General features: G+C 32.0%; 1 protein-coding gene across 1 annotated transcript in view; it reads left to right on the plus strand.

Annotated features, from left to right (window-relative positions):
• The window catches only part of LOC143077005 (uncharacterized), a 31,836-nt gene extending 10,434 nt beyond the window's left edge, over positions 1-21,402 (plus strand). Inside the window, exons 4-6 of the mRNA XM_076252896.1 lie at positions 9,891-9,917; positions 18,289-19,759; positions 21,399-21,402. Of these exons, the coding sequence (XP_076109011.1) occupies positions 9,891-9,917; positions 18,289-19,759; positions 21,399-21,402 (1,502 nt within the window). The remainder of the gene's footprint in view (positions 1-9,890; positions 9,918-18,288; positions 19,760-21,398) is intronic.

Raw genomic sequence — 21,402 nt, forward strand, 5'->3', positions numbered from 1 at the left:
CCACAAGGTGAGATAGGTTTAGTTTTCAGTGGTTTTGTTCTTTAGCCATAATGCTAATGACACGAATGACAACCAGGTAAGATTGATACAGTATTTTTAAAGCACCATATTGTCCTATGAAATATTGCCCCCCCCCCCCCCCCCAAGACTGAAAAAATGTCTAGAGAAGGACAAATTTCCTTTGTAAATTTTTGTATATAGACAATATTTCACAGATGAATACTATGAAGTTTTGTCCTGTTAAAGAGAGGTTATATATTGTGTGTTATAAGACAATATTTCATTAACAGCTTGTCATAAGATAAAGTCTTATGAAGGGGAGGTTATTAGCATCATGCATGTTGGATATTGATATCATTAAAGTGTTTTATTTGATTTATAATAACAAATAAACACATATTAATATTCCAGTTACTCAAAAAATTATGTACCTCGAAAAACACAGATTTGTCAATCTAGTATTTACTAATACTGTAAGTTCATTTAATTTTGAACATACATATATGTGATTGTCAGTTTTATTGTCGAGCCTGCAAGTTCTGTCGCTGAAATCTCAACTTTGGTTAGTGATTCTGTGTCAACCAGACGGGGTCATAACATTTCAGATGGTAGAAGACCTGGGTCCGTCATACTTTGTATACTATAAAGAATGTTATGAAGTTTCTATCTGTTGTATGTTCATTGTCCTTGACCTCATTTGTATAGTTCAGTTACCATGGTTACTACTTGAAAATATTTTTTATTTGTATTTTTAATAACTCTCTTATAATGAGTAATCATGTTAATAGGATTAATATATATTTGGTATGTGCGTACCTTGCAAAGTCCTCATGGCTGTCAGACAGTTTTCACTTGACCTCAACCTCAATTCATGGATCAGTGAACAAGGTAAAGTTTTCGTGGTCAAGTCCATTTTTCAGATAATATAAGCCCAACTGGCAGGTGTCATATGACCTTGACCTCGTTTTCGAAGTTCAATGGTTAAAAATAAGTTTTGTGTTTTGGTTCCTTTTTTCTAATACTAGTATTGTATGCAAATGATCAACTATATTTGGTGTATGAAAATATTTCACGATGTACATGTTAGTCTTGCATGCTTTGTTTGACCTTCACCTCATTTTTGGAAAATGGCGCTTCAGCGGCATGTTTCCGATACTATTGACCTGAACCTCCATTACATTTCTCTGCCTATCGCGCTTGGTTCGTATTTACTATCCATTACATTTCTCCGTCTACCTCGCTTGGTTTCGTATTTACTATTTTGCATACAAACTGGAATCTGCTTGTATTATCATGTGTAGTAATCAACCGGGAACCAGTTTACATACCTCCGGTCCTTCTTATTACCAAAAAGATCGAAGTGTACCAACCAATGTACTTAAGATACTCATAAATCTATTTTTATAACTTTATTGATTATGTGAAGTAAAACTAAAACATTGTTAAAACATTAAAGATATATAATTAATCGGGGAATACTTGATAGTCTTTTCGTTTTACAAACAACTGCCTGTTTTATAAGAAAATATAATGTGTCCGTGTTGGTCCACTTTCTACTGGTTATAAGACAGATCGAAGTATCGGAAATCCGACTCAATCTTTGTTTACAAAGTTCAGCTGTAGAGTCTCTGTAACAGACTGTATCTGTATGACATGTGAATAAATTGTCGATACAGGCTTTAATACAACGGTTTGAGAGAGCGGCGCCGATTTATTGGCGGGGCGGGAGAACAGATTTGAAGCTCTTTACGTTTGATGCCTGCACAACAGTGTCGTCTAGCTGATTCAGCGCGATCACTGTCTTACAAAGGATGAGTTTGAATATTGTACGGTGTTTTACTTGGTGGAATGTCAATACACTCACAGTTAGAGATATTCTTTACTTGCTTTTCCATTGTTTTCCACAATAATTGTTGCGTGGTATTCTTTGAATTTCTCGGCAGTTATGGTTCTCTTTGGACATGCTTTTTTGAGGAATTCGTCTGGTTCAATAGCGTAAATCAGCCCCTCAACTACTTTTTACATAAATACTAACTTTGGCTTCAACTCCTTGTTTGTCCTTGTCTGGAGAGCTTGTTGTAGTTCCAGTTTGGCAAGTATTTTGGAGACGTATCTATCCTCTCTTGACTTGTAATCTCTGGTGATAAATTTTGCCCCTTGGCATGTTTATTTTTGTTACCGGGTAGGCGTCCCATACTATGGCTCCAAATTAAATTATGTGACCAATTCCTAAAGGTCTAGTTCATTATGCAAAATGACACAAATTTCAATAACTGGAATGCCACCCAAGTTGAATATATGGTGACCCACTTTAACAGCATAATTACTTGGAATTGTGTTTAATACCATGGTTCAATGGCATAAACTTAAATGGAGACAGAAATTTGACATGAAAGGTTGTGGATTAGTGTAAAATAAAAAACTAGCCTACTATGATATATGGTTAAAGAATGAATATCAAATTATATGGGTCATGAGCAGAGTTGACAGTTGTTTTAATATATCAATATGGCAGAGATGTGGTTTCAAGTTTCATATAAAGGGACCTGACTGACAGGACATGAAAATCAAAGGAGTATCCCTATTTGTCTAATCTTCAAGGTGAAATAAAACAAGTATAACAATATTATGCTATTGTATAAATCTACAGAAATAGAATTTGCTTCAAGTAACAGAAATAACTATGTCACTAGTAACTTATTTAATGAGTATGTGGGTAATTAGTCCTATAACATATGACCTAGGGAGCATTATTTACTATTTCTATTTCCTGTTGTGATAATATTTTTTTTACTATCAATGTGTCAAACTTCGCATTCAAAATTAAAAAAAAATATGAAAATATCAGTATAATAACGTTAAAAATTGAATAAAAATGCGAAGTCATATGTTATAGGACTAGTGGGGTATAAGAGCTTGTTACAACAGGCTCTTCATAATCATTTGGTTTGAAAGGATACTAGTAGTCTGTATTCTTGATTTAGAAAAATGTAATTGCAAGAAAAAAAATACACATTACTAAAGTTAGAATACTTTAGATCATTCAGGTAGTCTTTATTTAGTATGTACAAAAGAACAGCCAGTAGCCATTGTATATTGTAGATCATTTAAATAGTCTTGACCTTTTTATTAGTACAAAAGAACAGCTAGTAATCATTGGATATTGTAGATCATTCCAGTATTCTTGATCTATTTATTTGTACCAAAAAAACAGTCAGTAGTCATTGATTACTGTAGATCATTCAGGTAGTCTAGACCTTTTTGATTTGTACCAAAAAAACAGCCAGTAGTCATTGATTACTGTAGATCATTCAGGTAGTCTTGACTCTTGTCCTGTTCATTTGTATTAAAAAAAACAGTCAGTTGTCATCTTCACTTCACACACGCATATACGAATATCAATTATATGCTTACGAGACATGTTGCAATGTTAAACTTATAACGGTATGTGAAAATGAAGACTTGCATAAAAAATATCCCAAATTTAGAGGCAGTGGCGTCATTTTTCACCAGAGCTTTCAGCTCTTTGATTACAGTTCATTGCTCAATGTTACGTTTTTGTTTTTATGCCCTATGTAGCGGCATTATGTTTTTCAGTCTGTCTGTCTGTTTTTGTGTTTGTCCGTTCATTAGATGGTACGTCTGTACCACTTCAGATTAATGTTTTTGGTCAAGGAAGTTTTTGATGAAGTTGACGTTCATTCAACTTAAAACTTAGTAAAATTAATCATGTTTGCTATCATATGATCTTTCTGATTTTAATGCGAAATTAGAGTTTTGTACCCAATTTCAAGCTCCACTGAACATAGAAGATGACATTGTCCTTCTTCCATTCTTTAGGTTAAAGTTTTTGGTGAAGATAGTTTTTGTTGAAGTTGAAGTCCAATCAACTTGAAACTTAGGACACATGTATCTTTCTAATGTTAATGATTAAAATAATGTCAAATTACAGTTTTTATCCCAATATCATGGTCCACTGAACATAGAAAATGAAAGTGTGAAAAGGGCATCTGTGTACTATGGACACATTCTTGTTTGGTCTGTTCTGTTAAACTATAAGCAATAAGTCAACTATATTTGGTTTTAGGAATGATTGTCTGTATGGCAATTATCATCTGATCATGACCTGATTTTCATGGTTCATTGGTCAATCAAGTTTTAACCGTGTATTTAGATTCTTAATTTTTGATCCTGGTTTTAAATTGGTCTACATAAAGGTCCAAAGGGCTCAAAATTAAACTTAGTTTGATTTTAACAAAATTCTTTGATATGCTGAATCTAAACATGTACTTAGATTTTTGATTATGGACCCAGTTTTCAAGTTGGTTCAAATCAGGGTCCAAAATTAAACTTTTGTTTGATTTCAACAAAAAATGAATAGACAGGAGGGTTCTTTGATATACTGAGTCTAACAATGTATTTAGATTTTTGATATTTGGACCCCTTAATCAAATTGGTCCATATTGAGTTCTAAAGGGTCCAAAATTGAACTTTTTTTATTTCATCAAAAATTGAATTCTTGGGGTTCGTTCTTTGATATGCTGAATCTAACCATGTATTTAGATTTTGGATATTGGACCATTATCATGATTGTAGGTAAATGTCGAATTTAATTTTTTCAAGTTCATAGACCACATTCATTCTGTGTCAGAAACCTATTATGTGTCAACTATTTAATCACAATCCAAATTTAGAGTTGTATCAAGCTTGAATGTTGTGTCCATACTTGCCCCAACTATTCAGGGTTCGACCTCTGCAGTCGTATCAAGCTGCCCCCCTGCGGAGCATGTGGTTTTGGATCATGTTAAGTTTATTTGATAGTATAGAAGTAAAGCTTTATATTAAGGGCTATCAACATAGAAACAAAGGTCAATAAAGAAAATGAGACATTTCAGCGTGTGCACTCTTGTATAGTATAATGCAATACAATGAAACACATGTAAGACAATAGGCCACTTTCCAGTTTGTCCGTCTCTGGAAAAAACCCGTCAATTATGCAGCCTTTCTGATGTCATTTACCAGATAAAGGGGATCGCCTGTATCCCTGCACTATAAACGTTCATCAAGCGTCTTAGTGATCATCATTGTTCAAGATAAACTAGAAATAATATTTGTTCTGTAGGTACTTAATAACATTTCCCTAATGACAGCAGTGCTGAAAGACAATTGTGAGAATTCATTTTGCCGAAAAATTCGTGCAATATAGCTTTATAGTTTTCCAACTACTCGCTCAACATTGGAACAGAAGTGACAAAGCTACTAAACCCAAAAATGATGTTCACTGAAACCAAAGTTTGTGACGGAAATGCATCGAACTCGAAAGTTGTCTTTTCTTTAATCTATTAACCATATAGAAAGTATCATAGGCTATTAAACTACATATATATGCATACAATGTAGCTTAATATATGTTAAAACTAGGACTTGTATATTACAAATGTTAAAACAAATATTAGTTTGATATATATATATAAAATACTGTATTACTTTACAAAATAATTTCAGTTTTAGATCTACAAATTTGCATGCTGCATGCTCAAGTGTACTGTTTTTATATAACAGCAAAACATTTTTTGCGTCTTATAATGCTATCATGTTGTCGTCTTCTGGATGTCAGCGTTGTCTGCGTTTTCGTCCGAAGACGCATTTATTTTCCGGACAATAACTTTAGTTTTAGCGAATGAATCTCTATAAATTTTTACCATACGGTTCAATACCATTAAAGGAAGGTTGGGATTGATTTTTGGGGTTATGGTCCCAACAGTTTAGGAATTAGTGGCCAAAAAAGGCCCAAATAAGCATTTTTCTTGGTTTTCGCACACAATAACTTTAGTTTAAGAAAATAGAAATCTATGAAATTTAAACACAAGGTTGATTACAACAATACTAAGATTAGGATTGATTTTGGGAATATTGGTCCCAACAGTTTAGAAATTAGGGGCCAAAAAAGGGCCCAAATAAGCATTTTTCGTTGTTTTTCTCAAAATAACTTTAGTATAAGTAAATAGAAATATATGACATATGATATTTTTATTTCTTGTCGATTTTTAGAAAAATTTTGGAAAAGTATACATGAGTTTAATGATAAAATCAAATTTAAATTTTAGAGTATCATTAAAGCAATTAGTCTTTGGATATAAAATTTTTGACAAAAATTATTTTGGTCTGAATTATTTCCTAACAATCTTAGGTTTTTCCATATACAAATCATATTATGTATCTAATCAAAAATTGACAAAGGTAAATGTTTATCAAATTTTTGTTCGAGAATACATAAAAAGATACAACGAAAACAGAACAATGAAACTTAATCCATTACTAAAGTCACTAAAAAGAAGTTTAGACGATTGATAGAATAAAACATAATGTATTAAAATGTTGTATAATTGTATTTCAAGAAATGTTTACATATTATTGTAATATATACATATATACCAGCAGCTGATTGCTAACCTGGGCAATCGGTGGAATATTACAGGATGCATCAAGAAAAGCTTGGCTTCTTGGTGTAACAATGTAACAAGCATATTTGATGAATAAATATATAATGTTGTTAAAAAAAAAAGAAGAAATATATGACATTTAAAAACAAGGTTTATGACCACAAAAGGAAGATTGGGATTGATTTTGGGAGTTTTGGTCTCAACAGTTTAGGAATTAGGTGCCAAAAGGGTCCAAAATTAAACGTTGTTTGATTTGATCAAAAATTGAATTATTGGGGTTCCTTGATATGCCAAATCTAAGTTGAATATCTATATATCCAAATTAAATTAATTAAAACTGTAATCCATGATCACAAGTTGAATGCTTTGTTTACAATTGTTAAAAGCCATGTGCTTTTGGGCGGGAAAATTCGGGAAACCCCTTATTAACAGGAAATAGTTACATTTCATTGTTATTTATAGACAGTAGGAATTTCATTTTGGAAATCATTTTGATTACAACTGCTAAGATTTATTCATGAAAAATTATAATAATTTCTTGGGGTGAAACTGATAATACTTTTATTTATTAAAATAATTTACATCTAGGGGTATGGAAAGGGGGGCTGTTTTTTTTGGGGTTTTTTTCCCAATAATATTACAAATATATATAAAGTTCACCAGTCTGAAAATACATGGTTAAATGGATTTTAATTCTGAAAAACTCATGTTTATTTAATTCCTTTATTATTTCCATCATAATCAGAAACAAGCTACATGTATAAGGTATTTCAAACATATATTTTTGGCTTTTATATAAGAACATTCAAGACTATTAATATGTATGTGCCTGTAGTAAAAACAAACCTGGTAGAGCCTAAAAAAATTCTACAGGGCCCTTGAAAAAACTTTTGGATCCAGGCTGGCCTTCAGAGAAAATGTTAATTATTGTTCCTGACTGTATTGCAGATTTATGTGAAGTTTTTAAACTGACATGCACAATTCATTTCACAAGTGTAATAAAAATAATTCTACAAAACAATGCAGCGCATCGCGTTGCAAATTCATCTTAGACCCACCATGCATCAAGAATTTTCTAGGGAAGACACTGAGCTCTGGCAAATACATTTGACATGGACCCTGAAACTCTCCTTATTCAATAACAGGACTTTATAGCTCTTGTGTCATCAGCAGAACTTACAGATCGTTCCTTATCTAGTCTGCTAGAGCTATTTCATTCACCTTGTCATTAGGATAAAAACCTATTATCTATGTACCATCTTGTTGCAATATGACATGTACAACCACTCAGTACAGCAGAGGTGGAGAAAATATTCTCTCAGGTCAAATTGATAAAGACAAGTCACAGGGCAAACTTGAAAACACAGACATTAATAAAAATATCAACTGTAAAATTAAACCGTGATGAAACTAATGTGTGACAACCTTCTTCAAAAAGAAAAACAGAAGATTTGTCATTGTTGTTTAATATTTATTTGCATTTGAACTCTTCTTTGAAAAAATCTGTAGTTCTGAAAGAGAAATGAATATAGTAATGTCTATTATTGCTATCAGTTTGATATTAACTTATATGTTCTAAATAAATGATTTTTAAACTTGTATATAATAGCCATTTAACTTTGCTACATGCTTGCTAAAAATATGTCTTTATGTGGTAATATTAAGTATTTGATTTTTTTCAGTGAGAACGCGCTAAAGTGCCCTTTTTAAAAACGCGCCCCTCTATTTTCAAATCCTAGCTGGAACACTGTAACTGTGTATTTAAATTCTTAATTTTTGGTCTAAAATGGTCTACATTAAGGTCCAAAGAGTCCAAAATAAAAATTAGTTTGATTTTAACAAAAATTGAATTCTTGGAGTTCTTTGATATGCTTAATCTAAACATGAACTTAGTTTTTTGATTATGGGCCATGTATTCAAGTTGGTCCAAATTGAGATCAAAAATTAAACTTGTTTGATTTCAACAAGAATTGAATATATGGGTTTCTTTGACATGCTAAATCTGACCATGTGTATAAAAAAATTTAAGATTTTTGATATTTGGGCCCAGTTATCAAATTGGTCAGCATTGAGCTCTTAAAGGTTCAAAATTGAACTTTATTAGATTTCTTCAAAAATTGAATTCTTGGGGTTCTTTGATATGCTAAATCTAACCATGTATTTTGATTTTGGATATTGGACCATAATAGATAAATGTCCAATTTAAAAGTTTTAAAGTTTAAGTTCTTATACCACATTCATTCTGGGTCAAAAACCTATGTTGTTTCAACTTTTTAATCACAATCCAAATTTAGAGCTGTATCAAGCTTGAATGTTGTGTCCATACTTGCCCCAACTGTTCAGGGTTCGACCTCTGAGGTCGTATAAAGCTGCACCCTGCGGAGCATCTGGTTAATTTTATAAATATTTTCATGGACAGTATTTCACAGTGAAATGTTGTCCAATAGAAGGTGACAAAATCTCATAGACAAGGACACTTTTTTTTATGAAATTTTTACAGTGGACAATATTTTATAGCGGTCAATATTTTATGTTACATATTCAGTTGTTAAGATCTGTTGCTATGATACTAATGGCATATCCTCAAAAATTGGTTCAGTATTCAGTTGTTGTTTAGAATTGCAATTAAAGTAAGTTAAGAACAAAACTGTACAACACAAGTGATGATTTAAGCATTCAAATTGTGAGTTTTCCATTTCTATGTAGCAACATTCCAGCAGAGCCTTCATTTAGAATATACATATCCCAGGTAACACACTATTGGGGAGCTTGGGATTCCTATCATGCTCTTCTGGTTTATAGAGTTTCTGCTTACAATAATTGCAAGGAAGCTGTATGTTAAACCAAGAGTTCCATGTGGTGAAGTTGAAACTATCCCTTCAATTTTTTTACTGACACCACTGTGAATTCTTCGACTGTTATGGAATATCTGTATAACATTTGTTCTCTTTTCTTGAATTTGACATAACTGAATCGGACATATAATGTATCATCAAAATCTGTATTTCATAAGTAACACGATGGGTGTCACATGTGAAATAGGATCTTATGACCCTTCCTGAGCACCTGAGGTCACCCCAGTTTTGGTTGGGTTCTTCTTACTCAGTTTGTAGTTTTCTATATTGTGTTTGATAGAGGTTGATTGTGTTTTGTGTCTTTATTCGTTTTTTAGCCATGACGTTAAAGTTGTCAGTTTGTATTCAACGTATGAGATTGAATATCCCTTTTATATATTCCACATCTCTGTAACAATTTCCAAAAAGACTTACCAATTTAGTCAAAAACAAATGATGAAGTAGGGTATATGTCAATTTTAAATGTCCCTGAGGTATTCATTAATATGTTATATATTGTTTAAAAAAAAATAAAGGTAGCTTTTAAACCGATTGTTATCATAAATTAAGTAGGTAATATAGACCAATTTATATGCTATTTTCTATTTTCCAGGTGGAAGTAATCAAACAAGACTTGAGGGTAAGTATTTATTGTTTGTTAATCCATAGGATATTATATGACACATTTTGTTACGTCCTCTCACCGATCATATTATAGTATACTCTTGTTCCAGCCGTATGTCTGTCGTCAAGATGTTGAAATGATAACTCAAAAACACTTTCACCCTTTTTCATGAAACTTAGGTGAATTGTTTGAAACGTTCCAGGATACTGGTGTTATTTTGGTGAAATCGCCGACAAGACACATTCATGACATTAATTTATTATTATTAAAATTGATATTCTAAAGTGTTATATATCATTTTAAAGCTTTTAAATGCTATTTTCAGAGTATTGAACATGTAACAGACTATTTTCATTAAGTAAAAATCAATAAAACCTTCATTTTTGAATATTTTTTCCTTGTCCCTCGTTACACTTTAAGTTTCAGTAAATTCTGAACATCGTAAAAAGCATATAAGAAATTCCACCAAACGATATAAAAGTTTGTCGAGAAAAAGCACGTTATAACTGTGTGATAACGTAATGTCGTTTTTTCTTGTTGAAAAGACAGAATTTCTAGAAAAAGGGATCAAGATGATACAAATTATGTGTCCCATACACGAAAAAATGCTGTCATTTTCTAAAAGGGATTTCCAGAGCAATCCTTATGTCGTAACCAAATAATTCTTTTACTAGTATTTTGTACAAAGCTCACACATACATCTCATGCAATAATCAAGGATCAAGCAAATTCTTTTTATTCGAAATGAATAGCAATGTCCAACATTTTGTCCCCTTCATACCCAATTGTCGTAGGGTTCAGTTTTTCTGTTTGTTTCATGATATTTTTAGCTCACCTTTCCAAAAGGAAACTAAACTTCATCTGACTGATTCATAGGGTATCTAGAATAAAGTTTGTGTTTTAATTCCCATTTCATCAAAAAACATGGCCGCCATGGCTAAAAATAGAACATAGGGGTAAAATGCAGTTTTTAGCTTTTTAGCATTAAGAGCAAATCTGACATGTGGTAAAATTGTTTATCAGGTCAAGATCTATCTGCCCTGAAATTTTCGGATGAATCGGACAACCCGTTGTTAGGTTGCTGCCCCTGAATTGGTAATTTTAAGGAAATTTTGCTGTTTTTGGTTATTATCATGAATATTATTATAGATAGAGATAAACTGTAAACAGCAAAATTGTTCAGCAAAGTAAGATTTACAAATAAGTCAACATTACCGAAATGTTCAGTTGACCCCTTTAGGAGTTATGGCCCTTTATAGTCAATTTTTAACCATTTTCCGTAAATCTTAGTTATCTTTTACAAAAATCTTCTTCTCTGAAACTATTGGGCTAAATTGAACTAAACTTGGCAACAATCATCATTGGGGTATCTAGTTTAAAAATTGTGTCCGGTGACCCGGCCAACCAACCAAGATGGCCACCATGGCTAAAAATAGAACATAGGGGTAAAATCAGTTTTTGGCTTATAACTCAAAAACCAAAGCATTAAGAGCAAATCTGAAATGGGGGTAAAATTGTTTATCAGGTCAAGATCTATCTGCCCTGAAATTTTCAGATGAATCGGACAACCCGTTGTTAGGTTGCTGCCCCTGAATTGGTAATTTTAAGGAAATTTTGCTGTTTTTGGTTATTATCATGAATATTATTATAGATAGAGATAAACTGTAAACAGCAAAAATGTTCAGCAAAGTAAGATTTACAAATAAGTCAACATGACCGAAATTGTCAGTTGGCCCCTTTAGGAGTATTGGCCCTTTATAGTCAATTTTTAACCATTTTCCGTAAATCTTAGTTATCTTTTACAAAAAATTTCTCCTGTGAAACTACTGGGCCAAATTTAACCAAACATGGCCAAAATCATTATTAGGGTATCTAGTTTAAAATTTGTGTCCGGTGACCCGGCTAACCAACCAACTATGGGTAAAAATAGAACATAGGGGTAAAATGCAGTTTTTAGCTTATAACTTACAAACCAAAGCATTTAGAGCAAATCTGACGTGGGGTAAAATTGTTTATCAGGTCAAAATCTATTTGCCCTGAAATCTTCAGATGAATCGGACAACCCGTTGTTGGGTTGCCGCCCCTGAATTGGTAATTTTAAGGAAATTTTGCTGTTTTTGGTTATTATCTTGAATATTATTATAGACGTAGATAAACTGTAAACAGCAATAATGTAATGCTTGGGGTATACAATGTTTTTTTATACTTTCATCATAAATTATATTATGAACACGAGACAAACGAGACATTTCATTGTGTCCACTCTTGTTTTTGCTATTGAAGAAGATATGACAGAATCGAAGAACCATTTATATAAATTGAAAACCCAAAATAATCATTCATGGAAGATTTAAGCAAAAAATGTAAGGTGAGCGATTCAGGCTCTTGAGAGCCTCTAGTTTTAATATAGTGTTTTTGCTGCACACAAAAAAAAGATATATGGGATAAAAGTACAAACAATTATCTATTTTTTTTTTATATTAAATACTAAATACTCATAAACTTAATCTAAAATACGAAATATCGGATAAAGCTATAATGTCAAACAATGTCCCCACATACGATTTTGACGTTGTAATGTAACAAAATATACAAAACGTTACGTCTAACGGTCATTAATGCTGGTTTCACAGTCTACTCAGAATACGGCTATTTTTTTTGTTGCTGCTTGTTAAGACACTTTAAATGTTTTAAGTAAAAGCTCTACCGATTCATGGGAGGGGCCAATATTTCACCACGGAACTTAAGTGTTTTTCTGACCTTATATTGATATGATCGACAGGCCGATCCACTACAATACAAATAAATGGAAAAGTATACAGCTATTGTTCCAGCTGATTCCCTTATATATTGTAGTCTCGACATTCTGGACTATATTGTATTAAAAAGGAATCGATTGCTTTTGTATTTAAAGTGTATATTACCGGTAAACCAACTTTCATTTGTTTTCTTAATGTGCTAATAAAAGCTTACGTTGGTGGTATCTATCGTCTAAGACAAACATGAATCTATTCAAAGATCTTAAAAAAGTTCCTAAGGTATTTCGCTCATAAAATCTGTTAGAACTTATTTTAGAAAGCTATCTGAAAAAGGGTGCATTCTAACTTTTTTATTTTGGCTAACGTCTTCAAGTGTGTAAGGTTAGGTGACACCAGTATCGTGCGACGTTTCGTTATATCTATTGATCTTTGCTCCCTTTTAATTTCCTTAATTTTAGGTTGTACGTTCGCAAGTAATGGGAGTTTATTCCTAAAAATAGTGGACTTTCCAGTTTTCTGACAATAAGTTTCATAAAACTTTGGTGAACTATATTTATATTTAAAACAAATTCAATTTTATGTTAATGAGTGTAGGGACTTTAGGGACTTTATTCATTAAAAAGGGGAATTTTCCAGTATTTCGAACAATAAGTAAAAAAATGCCAATAGCAGTTATAGATATATATAGATTTCTGAAATGAAATTGGGGAGTAATGAAACTTTATTGTTTGAAAAATGGTTAAAAACCATGTAGTTGATGATAGGCATATCATCTGCTGATGGCACAGCTTTTATTTTCTCTATTTATGGCATGTGTTTTAGAATAAACGAAATGTATCTAAGGTCAAGTTTGCATGAGAGATTTGCATCTATAGTGGAGCACATTTCTAGTTAATGAAACACACAAAAAATATCAGTTAAATCTAGCCAATACCAACCCCTACTGTTAAATTGTCAGATTTATTCTTTTTCTTTTTATGCCGATTTTAAATTAGTTAGGAAAAATTATATTTATCATGCCATGTGTCTGTCCATCAACTGCCTGAATCATGTTAAAATTTTGCTTTAAAGGGGTAGTAGCTACGAGATATATGTACAAAAATTTTAATTGACAGCTAGTGCCCGTTTAACTTCTATTTTTGGGATAGGATTGCTTTTAAGCAATGGGTAGACTTATACCATTGACTCAATTAGGACCATTCCCTCACCTCAATCGTTTTATTCTAAACATCAAGGAACATCTCAGATTCTTGAGATTGTCTTGATTTAAATGGTATAAAAAACAAAAGGATTGAATTTAAACAACTGTCCTATAATGATCTATAATGTTCTTCACATAATCTTCATGTTTCAATATTTCCTTCTGCATTACTTGTCAATCTAAACTTCAAATATGTTCAAATATCATAGGAAGAACGTTGTATTTCTTACTAGTCTGGTCGGGCTAGCGATAATTAAAATTCACTAGTCCGATCTGAAAATTTAATACTAGTCTGGGGCATCGGGCGTAGACTGGCCCCAACCCAAGCTTTGTTTACAAAGTTACAGCAGCAGAGTCTGTAACAGACTGTACCTGTATGACATGTGAATAAATTCTGTATTCTATTCTGTTTATCAAAGGGAAAATGATAAATTGCTTGCGGGAATAAAAATATTCTGTGAATTTTTCATCAAACTTTTAACATATTTTGTTCAAATACTTAAAATTATGAAATTAAAACAATTAGAAAAAAAATCAAAAAAATCAGGGCGAATGGACCCTGGGCGAACAGGAATCAGGGCGAACAGATACCAGGGCGAACGTGAATCAGGGCGAACGGACCCGAATTCCTACACGATTACTGCCTTACATTTGGATGAGTTTGAATATTGTATGGTGTTTTACTTGGTGGAATGTCAATAAACTCACAGTTAGAGTTATTTTTCACTTGCATTTCCACAATAATTGTTGCGTGGTATTCTTTGAATTTCTCTGCAGTTATGGTTCTCTTCGGACATGCTTTTTTTAGAAATTCGTCTGGTTCAATAGCGTGAATCAGCCCCTCAACTACTTTTTAAATAAATTCTAAATTTGGCTTCAACGCCTTGTTCGTCCTTGTCTGGAGATCTTGTAGTTCCAGTTTGGCAAGCATTTTGGAGACGTATCCATCCTCTCTTGACTTGTAATCTCTGTTGATAAATTTTGCCGCTTGGCATGTATCCTTTAAGGTTTATGTACCCTTCTGTAGCCATTTTTGTACGAACTTTTCAAACTTCAATTGTATCAAAACTACAGATATAATGAATAATAGAGATAGGCCATTTTGTACATATTCCAAGGGGAAACTTGATGCAAAGCATTATTTTTTACTGTTTCATTGCATTTAATAGAAAAAGAGGACTTTGTGGCAAATAAATCAAGATTTTTATAGAAAATCCACAGCCTTTATCCTTGTACTCTCATATTTGGCAATTTGATGACTGATAGATATAGGATTATTGCATGCAGTGCTAGCATTGATTTCCTTAAAACAAGTTTATAAATGTAGTTATTGGTTAAGACAAGTATAAATATGGTCAAAATCAAGTACACCTTTTAGGGTGCGCTCGACTTTAGTGACTCAGCACGAGGTGTTTTGGAATTTACAGGTTACTTAGAACTTTTTGTAAAAAATAAACACTAGCACATCATAGAAAATCAAGTGAGTAATTTATGTTTCAAATTTTATAACAAAAATCTCTGTATTAAAGGCTGTGGATTTTCTATAAAAATCTTGATTTATTTGCCACAAAGTCCTCTTTTTCAATCAAATGCAATGAAACAGTAAAAAATAATGCTTTGCATCAAGTTCCCCTTGGAACATGTACTAAATGGCCTATCTCTATTATTTATTATATCTTTAGTTTTGATACAATTAAGGTTTGAAAAATTCGTACAAAAATGGCTACAGAAGGGTACATAAACCTTAAGCTTGTTTATTTTTGTTACCGGGCAGGGGTCGCATACTATGGCTCCATATTAAATTATAAGATCCATTCCTTAAGGTCTAGTTCATTGTTCTAATCTGACACAAATTTCAATAACTGGAATGCCACCCAAGTTGAATATATGGTGACCCACTATAACAGCATTAATACTTGAAATTGTGTTTAATACCATGATGGTTCAATGGCATAAACTTAAATGGAGACAGAAATTTTACTTGAAAGAATTAGATGGTGGGTTAGTGCAAAATTAAAAAAAATTCTTACTATGATATATGGTTAAAGAATAAATATCAATTATATGGGCCAAGGGCAGAGTTGTTATAAAATGTCAATATGATAGAGAAGTGGTTTCAAGTTTCATATAAAGCGACCCGACTGACATGAAATAAAAAATCAAAGGAATATCCCTTTTTGTGTAATCTTCAAGGTTAAATAAAACTAGCATAACAATATTATGCTATTGTGTAAATATACAGAAATAGAATTTGCATCAAGTAACAGAAATAACTATGTCACTAGTAACTTTTTAGTATGTGAGTAATTAGTCCTATAACATATGACCTTGGGAGCGTTATTTACTATTTCTATTTACTGTTCTGATATATTTTTTTTACTATCAATGTGCCACACTTCGCATTTAAAAAAAGATAAAGAAATGAAAATAGTTAAAAATTGAATAAGAATGCGAAGTCATATGTTATAGGACTAGTGGGGTATAAGAGCTTGCTACAACAGGCTCTTCGTGATTATTTGGTTTGAAAATGATACTAGTTGTCTGTATTCTTGATTTAGAAAAATGTAATTGCAAGAAAAAAATTACACATTACTTAGAATACTTTAGATCATTCAGGTAGTCTTTATTTAGTATGTACAAAAGAACAGCCAGTAGTCATTGGATATTGTAGATTATTTAAATAGTCTTGACCTATTTATAAGTACAAAACAACAGCTAGTAGTTATTGGATATTGTAGATCATTCCAGTAGTCTTGACCTATTTATTTGTACAAAAAAAAAACACCAGCCAGTAGTCATTGGAAACTGTAGATCATTCAGGTAGTCTAACTGTCTTGACCTATTTATTTGTACAAAAAAAAAACAGCCAGTAGTCATTGGATACTGTAGATCATTCAGGTAGTCTTGACTCTTGACCTATTCATTTGTACTAAATAAAACCAGCCAGGTGTCATCTTCACTTCACACACACATATACGATAATCAATTATATGCTTAGGAGACATGTTGCAATGTTAAACGTATTACGGTATGTGAAAATCAAGACTTGCATAAAAAAAAATCCCAATAGTAGAGGCAATAGCGTCATTTTTCTTCAGAGCTTTCAGCTCTTTGGTATTTAGTGTTTTTATAAATTTAGAAACACGTCAGAGGGAATTCCCCAGTTTTGATAACATGCGAGATATCCCTGAATTCCGATCGATAAATCTATTTCTGTCATATGAGTCTTTTGTAGACGAAACACGCGTTTGGCGTATATATAAAATTTAGTCCTGATATCTATGAAGAGTTTAATAATAACTGAAGTGGAGTTTTCTTATATGTCACCGTTATGAAACTGATATTTGATATTGTACTTCCATAAAGAAATGGAGATCGTTTAATTAATATTTAATAAACGTCCTTGCTACAAATCACAAGTCTAGGGTTTGTTTATGTTATGCGCATGCGTATAGTTTTCTTGGCTTGAAGGGGTATAAGATTAAATGGTTGCTCTGGATTCCGCACTCCATTGATTAATTTGAAACTCACGAGATCCTTTCTATGTCTGTCTGTTTTTTAGGGTTATTGTTGTTGCATAATTTTAAATCATGTGCATCATTTAGATTAAAATAAATGTAGTCCACAACATAAAGATGTAACTAGAACACCCTTTCAGCCAAAATGGAGTCTTCCATATTATCGCTTCTAGTTCTCTCCCTTCCGTAAGTAACTTTCGTCAATCGACGATACGTCGAGAAAAATTTACTCGTTCTGTCGATACACGTCATATTATATTAAAACCGATCGTAATTTAAACAGAGGAATGTGTACGGAAAGGAGCCACTGACCCAAAGGAAATTAAATATTTAAAGAGTTAGGAATGGGGTTCCACCTATAATTAATGTAAGAAAATAGGTGATAAGGTACGAAGTGAAATACCTTCTCTCACTCTCAGTGACTTCTGTGGAAAGTCAGCTTGGAATTGAAAGTACAAAAAACCCTCTATAAGTACATTGTTCAAACACTTGTATCGAGGATTGGCTATTTTTAAAGTTAAATAACTATTCAGATTACGTACATTACATTTCAGGAGTATTTTACACGTGCATTTGAATTATTTTTGAAAATAATACTAATACATGTATCAATGAAAAAAAATAACAATCGTATCCCTCAGAGCATCTGCTCTTTGATTTTATTTTCATATTAACTTCTATGTGATATAAACATTGATACTGGATTATCCATATATTTAAGAATTGATAGTTAACTTACCGTAATAAGGGACTTTCCATTTTTAATTTTCTTTTTATTTTAACATTTTTAGTATTTTACTTTACACTTTTATATGCTTTTGACATTGATAGATGATTATTGTATGATTTGAACTGATTTCAGTAATACCCAAAATACTCATATCATTATCTGTTTAAATTTATTTTAGAAGATACAAGAGCTCTTATTGAAGAAGATGTACGAGAGGGTACATTTGTGACTACTAAGGCAGTGAAGGATGGCTTATTACTACTGAAACAGAATGGAGTCTTGTTAATAACAGGATATGCAGGTACAGGAAAAAGTCGGATAGGTCGTCATGTCTTACATATGTTTTGTACTGAAAATAAGTCACTCAAATGTATAAAGCTAACATTGGCGGAATGGGATAATATGACCAATAAAAAAGAAAAGAAGGACAACAGAGAAGAAAATATGAACAGAGCAGATAATTTGGTGCTTCTACTTGATGACATTTTCGGAGAAACAAATTGTATTTACAATAGAGAAAAAGATACCCCAATTCTAGACAAAGTTCATGCATATGTATGTAAAGGTAATATTAAAGTCATTATAACAATAAGAGATACAGTCAAACGTCAATGTCAAGAAGTGTTTGACAGTCATAGATTATTTCAGTATGACTTCATTGATCTTAGTTCTGACAAGTATTTACTAAGCTGGGAGGAGAAAAATACTATTCTCACAAAATACATGGAAACAGTTTTTAAATCAGAATTTATAGAAAGAAAAGGATATGTAGACTGTAATGGTGATCTAATTTTAAAGAATGATGAAGTTTCGAATATTACAAGGGAGAATCCAGTCAAAGGATTTCCTTTAGTAGTTTATCAATTTGTCCATAACGACAAATATTTTAAGCTTGGAAGTAAATTTTTTGACAGGCCAACAGATGCCATGTTAGAAGAAATGAATGCAATAAGACGTAAAGGTGAGGATCACAGGAAGTTTATGATACAGTATGCAGTAATGGTCTACACAGCAATAAATGAAAACTGTATTTACCCTGAAGATAAGACTTGTGTTAAAGAGGTTCTAAGCATAATTGATGCAATCTATGGAGAAAAAACAGAAATGAAAAAATGCCACATATTAGATGCAGTTAGGGATCTTAAAGGCAGCTATTTGGTAAATATACCAAACCAAAGATCTTACAAGTTACACCATCCAAAACTCAAGGAGAGTGTTATCTTATCTTTTGCTCAGATCGATGAAGAAAATATAGACAAGATCATACCTTTAATCAGCTGGTCATTTTTTCTGAAGATGGTAAAACCAGAATCATATACAGAAAAAGAGGGAGAGGTAGTATTGAGAATTCCAACTAACAGTTATAATCTATTGGCTGATAGATTAGTGGAATTTTACATAGCAGAGAGAATGATTTATGGGTTTCATTGTCTTATACCAAACTTATGTAATACTGAAATACTCCAACACGACTATAGTCTCCTTCTACCTTGTTTATTTGAGGCTTTAGAAAAGGAAGATGACAAAGATAAACATACGGAAAATATGATCAAATCTAGAGAAATGGATAATAGTTATCTTTTACACATGAAGTACAGAGATATTTTTCCTACTAAATTACTTCAAGCATTAGCCGTATCAGATAGTCAGTTAGATATATCTAACTTTGTATTGCAGACATTCAAGACATTAATAAAAACCTGCAGTAACCATTTAACTATTGGTTTCATGAAATCTGCTTTAATTACATCTTTATATGCCACCTGTGCGACTAAAGATGTAAGATATGTAAAAGCAACATTGGACATAATAGAAGAAAACAACATACCTGTTTTACTTGATCAAGGTGTAATACTAACCAGCATACCAGACATAACTTCCATATCCTTATTTCAGGGAAAAGATGACAATGAAACATGTGTTTTTCTTACATTATGTATATGTAAAGCATATGAAGTTTTTAATATACCAGTGTTGGAGTTCTTACTTTCAAAATACGTTCAGACTCCTTTTGATATCAATTCATTTTTCAGGATGATATATAGTGATCAATGGATACAAAATGAGATCCTATCATTTAAAAAAACAGTTCTGGGATTGGCATCATTATCACTGTCTTTTGAACCACTGAAATGGATGATAGAAACATTTAAAGACCAGGAATTAGATAATCCTAACTTTATCTTAAGCACTGCTTGCACCTTCCAGATGTTTGATACAGTGGAGTATCTTGCATCTGTATGTAAAACATTTGATGCAGTTTCCTGTCTTCAAGCATTTTTAGATAAACCTAAGAGTTTAGTTTTGGAAGTTCCTTTTAATCAAGAATTATTTAATTTTCTTAAACCAATTGACACAACTTCCAAAAAATTGATTCCTATTGTTATGTCAGTTATACAGAAACATGATATTCCTGATTATATGTCTGATGCTTTCCTTCCAGTCTGCTTAAATAATACAGATGTATTGACTTTGGCTATCCAACAAGGACAGATCTATCTGATTAAACTTATAATCGAAAGCAGCAACTTTGCACATTTAGACATTCAGTCAGCTCTTCTTACAGCATGTAAGAAATCGGATAAAAAACTTGAGATTGAACTTTGTCATTCTAAAGAATATGAAATTAAAAAATTAAAAATAGTAATATACATTGTTGAAAAATTTGGATTTGAACAGTTCGATTTGAAAGTTGTATGTCAACAGGCATGTTTTGCCAAAAGGTTCAAAATTATAGAATGGTTTGTTCAGAACGTTGATACAAGTAGACTGGATGTGTATGCCATTTTACAGTCATCTTTAGATAATAAAAAATCAGATATATTCGAACACATAATGAATAAGATTGACATAGACAGTTTAGATAAGAGGGAAGTTTTAAATTGTTTTTTTGAACACTATACTGCTGAATGTTCTACTACAATATTGGATTTAGTAAGCTCCATCTGGCATAGAACAGAGGATAAGGAAGTGTTACACATAGAGGAAAAAGTAAATATTTGGTATGAAAGAAAATGCTTTGTGTTATTGATGTGGATTCATGAAAACTGTCATCCACATGTATCTATTGATTCAAAGAAAGTATTAATGTTAGCATGTCAAGATGCCAGGGTTGATGTAGCAAAGTGGGTATTTCAGGCTTTTGAACAAACATCATTGGATATTGACGGAGGAACATTATTTATGATAGCATGTAATAATTTAAGATGTGATAATAACAGGGATACTCCGAAAGAAAGTACAAATAAATTTTTGGGCATGTTAAATTGGATTCTTGTGACTTTTCAGTTAA

Source organism: Mytilus galloprovincialis, chromosome 5, assembly GCF_965363235.1.
Source record: "Mytilus galloprovincialis chromosome 5, xbMytGall1.hap1.1, whole genome shotgun sequence".
In the NCBI taxonomy this organism is placed as follows: Eukaryota; Metazoa; Mollusca; class Bivalvia; order Mytilida; family Mytilidae; genus Mytilus; species Mytilus galloprovincialis.